Here is a 12037-nt window from a genome sequence, read left to right on the forward strand (position 1 = left end):
TTTAATGTATGAAATGTTCAAATAGTAATAAATATTTACTGCCGCGATTATTTATGACACTGTACCACTTTGAATTTCATGTTTTTCGATAAATTAGTCACAATAAATTGCTAAAGAAGCGTCACTTTATCAAAATACAATCTGGCAACATCGGCGCGACTTGCACTGATGAGTTGTCCTGGATAGAACACCAGTGCAACAATGTTCTGGATAGTCCATACAAATGTTGCATCCAGTGCTAAAAGAAAACAGCCCTATTATACTTTCGAACACACTGAAAATCAGCTGACTAAAACTGTTATGGTCCTGGGTCATCCAATGCGCAAAAGCAGAGGAAAGAGGAGGCGAGTGATATTGGTCTGCCTTATTTCACCACCCGGCTATGGGTTTGACTCTCATCAGGACTATAAACAAAAAAAAATAAACCTACCAGTCTTACCTGTCACATCGTAACACACATTAGTCCAGTCACTTTAGGATGTTCGATGGTGTCATCCATAGGTCTACCCACCCCGTATAGGCTCAAAACCTATCCTTGGCTATCGATCGACCTGTATCTGCAATAGCCCCAAAATTCTGACCCCACGTAGGATTTAGGGTACATATGAGTTATCAATCATATTTCCCAAAAATAAAATAAAATCAAGGAATTAGTACCATAGAGTAATCAAAATATAACTTACATTTTCCGATCCTTTAATTTGAAGGATAAGTCATTCATTAATTCTGCAGCCACCTGCAGCTTGATCTAAGCTAGATCTTAGACATTGGTGTCAAACAATTTAATTTGTCTTTGATTCCTCTAGGTAAAAAGAGAATAATGAGATTTAAGTTAATAATTTTAAATACAATTTTCTTAGTACAATAATTAATTCATATTCAATTAATTTGATTGATATTAAATAAGAAAATAAAAAAAATAGAAAAGAAAAATATAGTAAGGACAACTATTTTAGTTTCTTTTTTTCCTTTAAGGTGGGTATTAAGTTCGAGTTTAGCCGCTAAAGGTGGGTATTAAGTTCGAGTTTTTTCACTGAAGTGAAAACTAAATCAGTAAAAAAAGGTATAAAATTATACATATTTGTTGCAGATTTTATTATAACTTGATGGGGAATAGCCTATAGCAAGTTTTCGCAAAGTTTATATTCCTTAAAAAGTATTATTAAAGAAAAGTAATCGTGAAAGAATGGCGATTTTAGCCGCCAAACTCGAACTTAATACTCACCTTAAAAACGTCATTTTTTCACGGTTACTTTTCTTTAATAATCCATTTTAAGGAATACAAACTTTGTGAAAATTTGCTTTGGGCTTTTCCCCATTAAGTTATAATAAAATTTGCAAAAAATATGTATAATTTCATGCATTTTTCTTACTGATTTAGTTTTCACTTTCGCGATTTTAGCGGCTTAACTCGAACTTAAGACTCACCTTTATGGTTGAATTGAAAGAATTGAATAGTAATCTGTCATCTCGGAATATGAAATGGAGGTTAGCTTCTTTAATGGAGGTTAGCACACGACATCAAGATCCTTTGGGTTTTAGGCATAGCGCAGGACTTCAAGCAAGATGTTATTTGTATTCAGGCTTCTTATCGATCACTGTCGCACTTTTTGTTGCATGTCCAGAATAATAATGTTCGTTCCGGGTTTAATACAAGCTATCGTGTCATTTCTCGGAATTATTTAGCAGATTAATATGGGCTGCTTACACTTTGGCCACGAATTGTAATAAAAGTTTAAAAAACGTGTGGCTATCTTGGTCGAATGATGTTTTAAAGTTTTACTGCAGTATCGCCTCTGCTTACAACCAATTGTGTTTTCAACAAGAAATGATTTCAAGGCTTGCAAACCCACTTGCCCAAAAGTTCCGAATCTTTTTGATTCTATTGGAGATAAAAATTCGATGTGCAGTGTTACTTCTCCTTCCACACGTGGTCCAAAATACTATGCCAATCATTGATCAATTTTCTCTATCTCTCATCTTTTTATGATAGTGTAATAGAAACCGTTATCACAAATTATTTTCTATCAAAACCTGTTCTTGAATTCGCCGTACAAAAGAATTAGTATACCAAAAGAAAATGTCAAAGTCCATGCAATTGTCCATTTTCAGTCGTCAGCTGGGCACAGTTGTCAGTGATGTCAATGTATCCTCAAACCATACCACTACAAAACAAACCCAAAATTTATACACCAACCAGAGAAAATTCCGGTTCAAATTTTAGATGGATTTTTAAAATCGTGGTTTCTGCCATATATAAGTGACTTTCCCAATAAAATTCGCAAATATTTATAAAAAACATATTCAAGTTTCAGAATCTGTTATTTATTTGTTATAAAAACTTCTAACTTGGCATACGATGGCTGTACACTAAGCCTACACAAAAGAAATGTTCGTGTACATTTTTCAGGTCTATGACGGTGTATAGTGTTGGCCAGAACACCTTTTAAGTGTGACATCGCACGAAAATTGGACATGTTTGTACCAGAACAGACACGATCATGGCTGAATAAGGAGGTTGAATCACGATAACAAAAACTACAAATTTCAATATGTTGTTTAAAATTTTAAGAAGTCAAAATCAGCTGATAAAAGAATCGTATGGCATTGGTAAAAGTGGCAATTATTTATTCTTTCAATTGTCCTGAAAAAATAATTCAAATCTAGAGAAAAATAAAGGTTCAAATTTAATTGTGTCACCTATGAGTGATTGTGAAGTGGATAATTCATCCGAGGAACGCCGATATGAGACAAATAAGACTATAATACCCACCACAGTTAACAATGGAAGTCAGTCAAATGGATCTTCGCCATCTATTAACAAAAACAGTTTATGATGCAGTTTAAAAACTGATGTGCGTGGTATTTTGGGTCTGGAATATGTTATCAAGATACTCAAGTCATCTTTGAACAATTCTCCAGCTATAAATGCGCGAGTTTGTTTGAGATGCCTTTGCTATGCAGTGTCATTTTGAGAGCTGCAATCACCATGAACATATGATTTTGACATCTTAAAATTTTGTCGAAATAAAAAAATTGTAATCATATGGGCCCATGATTTAACCTTCTTGTTCAGCCATGGACACGATTATTTGCACTAATACATACGTACAATTCGATTACAGGGATGTTACAATGATGAGTATTTAAACTTAACGTAAAACTAACGATAAGATCAAATCATATTCAAATACACTTCAACTATAAATTCATTATCCAACATATTCAGTCCATTGTGATACCACAGTGGTGAACTTCTCTCTTATCACTGAGTGCTGCCCGATTCCATGTTAAGCACAATGACAAGAGACCTCCTTTTTATAGCCGAGTCCGAACGGCGTTCCACAATGCGATGAAACCACTTAGAGAAGCTTTGAAACACTCAGCAATGTCACTGGCATTACTGAGGTGGGATAATCCACCGCTGAAAAACTTTTTTGGTGTTCCGTCGAAGCAGGAATAGGACCCACGACCTTGTGAGGGCATGCTAACCATTGCACCACGGTGGCTGAGAAAAATTAAGCCTTGATTTGTAATCTTAAATCTGTCTATTTTTACCGCTATTATTAAATGATTACTTTCAGTTTCAAGCAATTTTTATGATCAGTGCGCCTGCTATATCCTCAAGAAGTTAAATCCTTACCAAATGGACCGGTAAAAATAAATGCGATACAGATTTTTGAGGGTCTAAAATACCAGTATATTTACATTTTCCGGCAAATCGGACAAATACTACGATTACAAGAAGCCCAAGAAGTTAATTTGGGAGATCGGTCTATACGGGTGCTATACAGTGTTGCCCGCTTAGGGGTTTCCTCCCCAAATTTAGGGGTTTTTTCACGTTTAGGGGGATTTTTAGGGGTAACATTTATTTAGGGGGATTTTTGGTGGTAAAAAAAATATCTTAGACCTTATAAAGTATAGCAATTCTCAAGCAAATTCGGAACAATTCTGGCATGAATTATGAGAAAAAAGATGAGGGAAGTCAACAAGAAGATCCTAACTACAATCAAGTATGCAATAGCATTATTTTCGTTATCTTTTTTAAACGCTTCTGTTGAAAGGGCATTTTTAATATTTGACACAATTAAAAACAATCATATTTTAACTTAGCAGCTGAAAGCATTTTAAGAGTAAGCCTGCTTTTTAAATTGATATACATATTGTATTATTACATCCAAAGAAAAATAATTTCTTCAGGCACGAAATTTTAAACAAACGAAATTGTTTTTGTTATAAAGTATTTTCTTAAAGAGCAATTTTATTTTTTATTTACTTCAAAAGAAAATTTTTTCCGTTCAAATGAAAACTTAGTTTGTCTGAAATTTCGTTTCTCAGAAAAGAAAACTCATCTTTCAGTATATATATTTGTGTTAAATTTAATTTTTAAAGTGTATCACTACGGGATTTTTTTTTCACGAAATTTGGGACCCCTATTGTACTTTTTACATTCTTAAATTTTTTGGGAGTTCTTGAAAAAAGCCCAGACCAATTTAGGGGTTTTTTCTTAAGAATACCTTTAAATTTTCAATTTCAAGCAAATCAGATAGAAAATAGACGCCCAAGAACTAAAATCGGGAGATCGGTCTATATCAAAAATCGGTCTATATGGGGTTTATTCCAAAACATGGACCGATTCACCCCATTTTCGATACACCAATTTTTGGTCACAAAATACCTCTAGATTTTCAATTTCAGGCAAATCGGATAGTAAATACAGTTTCTAGAAGCCCAAGAAATAAAATCGAGAGATCGGTCTATATGGGGTCTATACCAAAACATGGACCGATACGGACCATTTTCGACACACCTCCATATGGTCCCAAAATACCTCTAGATTTCCAATTTCTAGAAAATCTGATTGTAAATACAGTTTCTAGACACCTAAGATTTTAAATCGTTATATATGGGGGCTATACCAAAACATGGACCGATACACCACCATTTTCGACACAGCAATTTTTGGTCCCAAAACACCCCTATGTTTTCAATTTCAGGCAAATCGGATAGTAAATACAGTTTCTAGAAGCCCAAAAATCAGTAAAAGCAGAATAACAATATAACTTTTATGGAAAAAATTGCTTTGTTTATATTTCCTTCCTTTAAAACGAATTATTAAAGAAAAACAACCATGAAAATGTCAATTTACCGACCAAATCTTTGATGGCATTTAGCATATATTTCTATTTTTTGCCTTTCCCTACTTTCAACCCAATATTGTTGGGATTCAATGGCAAACATCGCCGGAAAATAACTTACCTTTTTTAGGGCCTATATATAAAGTCTAACAAAATCGTAATTTCAAGCAGTAGCACCAAGCCAATGATTTTATTACTCAAAATTAATATAAATAGCCAAGTCCGTTCTATTATTAATCCAGGTCTATTCTATTCTCCATAAATAATTGACCAGTGTGAACTTTAGACTCCTGAATTTTATCGAAAGATCTGAGCAAATCATCCATTGTAATTGTAATTACACAATCCACATTTGATATTGTCTCTAAATTCTTCCGATTCGACAACATATATTGCCTCATCCTGTATACAGAAGCATTTCGACACATCTCTCTCAAATCGGACCCTGAAAAACCATTCGTTATTTTAGCAAGACGATTGAAATCTACACTTTCGTGGACACTTTCATTTTCCATAATTAACTTTAAAATCTTTAGCCGTTGCTCTACATTAGGCAGGTTGATATGGAATTGTGCCGGCATTCTCCGTATTATAGCTTTATCTAAATCTTGCGGTCTGTTAGTGGCTCCCATTACTAAAACTGTAGCATCAGTATTCGTATTTAGTCCATCCCATAACATCATGAACTGTGTCTTCATCATAGCTGTTGCTTCATGGTCATTGGAGCTTCGACTTCGAAGGAAAGAATCAATCTCGTCAATAAAAATTATACATGGCTGAATCTTTAAAGCTAAAGAAAATACTGCTGATGCCAGTTTTTGTGACTCTCCATACCATTTATCTGTAAGAATGGCAACATCTAAATTTATGAAACGCATATCGGCTTCCTTGGCTGTGGCTTTCGCAATCAACGTTTTTCCACAACCCGGTGGCCCGTGCAAAAGAACTCCTTTGGGTGCTTGCCAGAGTTTAGATTGGCTGAACAAATGCTTGTGTCGTATGGGCAACACAACAGACTCGCGTAATTCTTGTATTACGCTATCTAGGCCAGCTATGTCATCCCAAGAAACAGAGATGTCATTAGGTACTACAATATGGGAAGCAATCACTAACTCATAATCATTGAACTTATGTGAGTCTACGGCAAAATTTCCTTGATCACATAGTCTGAAAAACATACACATTAAAAACCATGCATACATTTCGGATGCGTCCTTCTAATTTTAAATAATTTAAGGACATCCGTATTTAAAAGTGAATGTAGAAAAATATCCTGGTACCTTTTAAGCTGCTCTTCCGCACGAGTCTTCGCCTTTTTCTTATTTTTGCTTGTAGGGTCAATTTGATCCATCATCCATTTCACTGAGTAATATGTTATCACCGATGCTATTGATACTCTCATTAGCATTTGAAACAAATCTCCTTTGGAGATTTGAGAACCATTCAAATTAAAATTATTCATTATGCTCTAAACGCTGAATGCACAAAAGAATTACTGATGGCATAATCGTATATAGCACAGTGATGCCAGAATTTTTGAAAATTCCCCACGCAACTTAAAAAATTCCTTCTTTTCCCCTATGCCCAGAAAATGTTTTCCTACGACAAAAAAACAAATAAGGAAAAATGTTGTAAGAATAGATTTTTTAAATTCAATTTCGTTACAAATATCCACACAAAGGGTTAAATATAAATCGTTTCGGAATTCAGTCTGTCATACTTAAGCGCTTTACAGAGTATCTGTTATTCCGGACGACAGTGCTCGTGTCGAACATATCCACCTGCGTGAAGATAGCGACGTCGCTAACTTTCGATAACAGGGTTATCAAACAAACAAAAAATAACAGGGTGACACAGAGACTACAAAAACTGGATTAATATAAGACGGACAGACAGAATATATAATGAAATTTATTTATTTCCGTGCTTAAAAACAACAATTTATAGACAGAATATGGTAGAGAACACCTTTACCTACAATTTGGAGTGCCACGTGTGCCTGTTCAATGTTATTTAGCTTGGTTATTACTGCCCTGCCAACATTTTTTGAATTTAGGGGCGCTTCTGAGAATCCCTACTACGTCGAAAACAATCATATACGACATCAAAAACTCGTCGGAAACGCGCCGTCACTATTGAGAAGTTGTACCACGCCAAGTTACTACGAAAAAGTTTCTCATGAGTGCAATTATTAGGTGCCTATTTAGATCAATTTCGAAGGACGCCAATAAGAACCCCGCAAACTATCAGAAAAAGTGCATTTTAAGGTAATTGTAGAAGAATCATTGTGGTCAAGTAAAACACGATTGTGTAGATGTTTATTGATTTGATTAAACATTTATAATTTCTTATAAAAATAACATTTTTCGGTTTATCTCATCACATTTAACATAATTTTTTGCATTAATAAAAGAATGATGTTGAGTTTTAAGTAGCAAGTTAAATATTGTAGCGTCTATCAGTCAGTTTGTTTATTTTCGATGGAGACAGCGTGCCTGGAAAAATATTTGAAAAACGATCACTTTATTCTATTTGGAAAGTCGCAAATAGTTCACCATATACCTTTCACAATTTTAAGCGTAATATCTATGTTTTCAGAACTTTATTTTCGCTTTTATTTAAATAAAATATAACAAGCTGGTTGCGCTTGGCGTTTCACAAAAAATAAAATGGCTCTTCTAACAGTAGTGATGGCAAAATACTTTCATGTACATTTTGTACTTTTTGATATGCTTCCCCCATCACAGTTCGCGGTGGTTGTGGTGACATTTACGAGTCTGTGGTAGCGATGAGGATGAAATGGAACTTTGAAATGCTGGCAGGGTGGGTACTGGTGGTCCTGACCACCCATGTGGAGTCCAGGAATGGACTTCGTACACAAAAGTGACAACGGAACTTGGTAGAGGACATCAATACCTACAATTTGATAGGTTAGGTTAGGTGGCAGCCCGATGTATCAGGCTAACGTAGACTATTCAGTCCATTGTGATACCACATTGGTGAACTTCTCTCTTATCACTGAGTGCTGCCCGATTCCATGTTCAGCTCAAGGACAAGGGACCTCCTTTTTATATCCGAGTCCGAACGGCGTTCCACATTGCAGTGAAACCACTTAGAGAAGTTTTGAGGCCTTCAGAAATGTCACCAGCATTACTGGGGTGGGATAATCCACCGCTGAAAAACTTTTTGGTGTTCGGTCGAAGCAGGAATCGAACCCACGACCTTGTGTATGCAAGGCGGGCATTCTGACCATTGCACCACGGTGGCTCCCAATTTGTTATACCACATGTATCTGGAAAACGCCGAGTGTAGAACAAAATTTTCCAGAAACTGTTGGACGCGCACTGGTGGTCAGGACAGTATTTCCAGCGCTGAGACCAGGAATGGACTTCGTACACAAAAGTGACAACGGAACTTGGTAGAGGACATCAATACCTACAATTTGGTATACCACACGTATCTGGGAAACGCCGAGTGTAGAACAAAAATTTCCAGAAACTGTTGGACGCACTGGTGGTCAGAACAGTATTTCCAGCGCTGAGACCAGGAATGGACTTCGTACATAAAAGTAACAATGGATATTGATAGAGGGCATCAATACCTACAATTTTGAACTTTTTATTCAACCGTCGAACTGAACGGATGTGATTTCTAATAGCGGAGGATTTCATCGTAATAAGTAAAGGGTGATTTGTTAAGAGCTTGATAACTTTTTTTTTTAAAAAAACGCATAAAATTTGCAAAATCTCATCGGTTCTTTATTTGAAACGTTAGATTGGTCCATGACATTTACTTTTTGAAGATAATTTCATTTAAATGTTGACCGCGGCTGCGTCTTAGGTGGTCCATTCGGAAAGTCCAATTTTGGGCAACTTTTTCGAGCATTTCGGCCGGAATAGCCCGAATTTCTTCGGAAATGTTGTCTTCCAAAGCTGGAATAGTTGCTGGCTTATTTCTGTAGACTTTAGACTTGACGTAGCCCCACAAAAAATAGTCTAAAGGCGTCAAATCGCATGATCTTGGTGGCCAACTTACCGGTCCATTTCTTGAGATGAATTGTTCTCCGAAGTTTTCCCTCAAAATGGCCATAGAATCGCGAGCTGTGTGGCATGTAGCGCCATCTTGTTGAAACCACATGTCAACCAAGTTCAGTTCTTCCATTTTTGGCAACAAAAAGTTTGTTAGCATCGAACGATAGCGATCGCCATTCACCGTAACGTTGCGTCCAACAGCATCTTTGAAAAAATATGGTCCAATGATTCCACCAGCGTACAAACCACACCAAACAGTGCATTTCTCGGGATGCATGGGCAGTTCTTGAACGGCTTCTGGTTGCTCTTCACTCCAAATGCGGCAATTTTGCTTATTTACGTAGCCATTCAACCAGAAATGAGCCTCATCGCTGAACAAAATTTGTCGATAAAAAAGCGGATTTTCTGCCACTGATTTTGGTAATAAAATTCAATGATTTGCAAGCGTTGCTCGTTAGTAAGTCTATTCATGATGAAATGTCAAAGCATACTGAGCATCTTTCTCTTTGACACCATGTCTGAAATCCCACGTGATCTGTCAAATACTAATGCATGAAAATCCTAACCTCAAAAGAATCACCCTTTACTTATTACGAATTTCACGTGTGGTGGAAATAATAAACCACCATGCAGCGAAATTCAAAGTCATCCACTGGGTTGCTAACTTCAGGGCCCAGTGGACGGGTAACGACTGAAGTTATAAATTTGGGCAGCGACCAAGAGTCAGGCCCAATTAGTCGACCTGTAGACGGGTCGACTGGCGGTGACACTTTGGCAAGTCGAACCTTTTCTAAGGTGACGACATCAAAAGGAGGCAATCCCTCTCGAAAGAGATTCAAGGAACGAAGAAATGCTTTGTTTATCCTAAAGAAATTAGGATCAGTCGACCCAAGCACGTTGTCGGCTAAGCAAAGCGATTCCTTAAAATGGGCTCAAGGAATTCTTGAAGCTGGAAAAAGGGAACGATCACCGGATGAGCTACCATCCTCTAAACGGGATCAAAGATCGTTTGCCTCAGTTGCAAAAGACAGCCTTGTGATGGCTATTATTAATAAAGGAGCATTGGACGGTATGATTCCAAGGCAAAAATGGGGGGAAATTGAGAACGCGATGTCTGGTGTCTACTCAGAGGTGCGAAAAAAGTTTCCCGGACCAAGTCCTCGACGGCAAGATGCTGGATGGTATCAAGGACGATATAAGTTAATAGCTTTTGCAGACCAGAGGTCTATGGATTGCTTTAAAGCTGCATTGATGCTAATTGGTGAAGTTTGGGAAGGAGCCGCTTTGGAGTTAGTCGATAAAAAAGACATACCGGCTAAACCTAGAGCACATGCATGGATACCGGCAAACCCTCCTGATCCTGAGTCAATACTAGAGAGACTAAAAGAATGTAACCCAGATCTTCCAACCGCCGATTGGAAGGTTGGTCGTTTGGATGAGGTGGATGGACCAAGACGACATGCGGTGTTTATATTAAACATAGAGTCGCTGCCACATCTAGCCCAGACCCAAGGACGCGTAAGTTATGGCTTTCATGATATCCATATGAAGGTATACAAAAGCGATCAGTCAAAGGATACCGAAACGGACAAGCCTCCGGTAGAGTCAGCAGTGAAAAAATCTCCTAGCGAAGCCGAAGGAGACATAAAACCTGCAGACTATGGCGAAAATCATATGCGGGAAGTTTCTACAGGCTCAAGCCTCACCAAAGCTGAACCGCGGATTGTTGCGAGAGTCACCGAGATCTGTGAAGAGGAAGCCCTTGATGACTCAATTGAAGCGGCTGATGTGACGGTGGTTGAAAATTTGGATGGTTCTACGGTTCCTCCAGATAAATCTTCACCATTGTAAGGCCGCTTGTGCTGCCTTAAAAGTTCTCCTGATGAAAGGAGACATAGATATAGTTCTTATTCAAGAACCATACATATATAAGAACAAGATCTGTGAATTAAGCACTCCGGGTTTCAAACTTTTGCATAATACCGGTAACGATATAAATCGGGCATGTATAATTGCTAAAAACGAACTAAACTTGTTTCTGCTTCCTTCATTGAGCAATGCAGACACTGTCGTAGCCAGTCTAGAGATATCCACATGCAAATATTGGGTATCTTCGGTCTACATGGGACATGATAGGGATATGCCACCTTGTGCCGTTAAGACCTTAGTTGAGGAGTCACTAAAAACAAAGACAAAACTCATTATGGGATGCGATGCAAATGCACATCATAGTATTTGGGGAAGTAGTGATACTAATGCAAGGGGAGAGTCGCTAATAGAGTTTATTTTGCGTACTAACCTGGTAGTTTGCAATAAGGGAGATGCACCAACCTTCGTCACCAGGAACAGACAAGAGGTTTTGGACGTAACGTTGACCTCTCCGGAACTGAATGATAAGATATCTGAGTGGCAAGTTTTGAGGGAACATAGCTTCTCAGATCATCGCTACATCAGTTTCAGATTGGCTGTTCGTACTTCAAAGACCATATTTCCGCCAAATGTTAGGAAAGCTGATTGGAATAGGTATAGGGAATCGTTCAATTTGATGATACCGGAAGTGCCGGAGACAAATATGAGCACTGTGCAAGATATCGAACACGCAGTGGAGCGGATTACTAAGGCCTTCAACATTTCACTGAAAGCTGCATGCCCTAGAGGAAAGCCAAGGGGAAAAAATCGGCCGCCATGGTGGACTACGGAGTTAAGTAATATGAGGAAATCCTGCAGGAAGCTCTTTAACAAAGCAAAGTCCACAAGAGCTCCGGAGGATTGGGACACTTACAAGATGAATCTGAGAGAATATAAACGAGAACTGAGAAGGTCTCAACAAAACTCTTGGGATGATTACTGTAGCAGTATTGAGAATAC

The 12037-nt window shown here is 37.6% G+C and overlaps 1 protein-coding gene and 1 long non-coding RNA gene across 3 annotated transcripts in view; both read right to left on the minus strand.

The window, feature by feature from the left end:
• Positions 1 to 417: 417 nt before the first annotated feature.
• Positions 418 to 12037, minus strand: part of LOC142226028 (uncharacterized) — a 44800-nt gene continuing 33180 nt past the window's right edge. The window contains exon 3 of one of the 2 annotated variants that reach the window (XR_012719578.1): positions 418 to 802. This is a non-coding gene — a long non-coding RNA (uncharacterized LOC142226028). Of the gene's footprint in view, positions 803 to 7423; positions 7634 to 12037 lie in introns of those variants that run through there. The other variant, XR_012719577.1, reaches the window with a different exon arrangement.
• On the minus strand, positions 5300 to 6803 carry nmd (no mitochondrial derivative). The gene is made up of 2 exons (XM_075295880.1): positions 6419 to 6803; positions 5300 to 6305 (listed from the first exon to the last, which is right to left on the minus strand). Exons 1-2 carry the CDS (start codon positions 6598 to 6600, stop codon positions 5372 to 5374), a joined length of 1116 nt encoding a protein of 371 aa, XP_075151995.1. The 5' UTR covers positions 6601 to 6803; the 3' UTR covers positions 5300 to 5371.

Source organism: Haematobia irritans, chromosome 2 (genome assembly GCF_050003625.1).
Source record: "Haematobia irritans isolate KBUSLIRL chromosome 2, ASM5000362v1, whole genome shotgun sequence".
Lineage (NCBI taxonomy): Eukaryota > Metazoa > Arthropoda > Insecta > Diptera > Muscidae > Haematobia > Haematobia irritans.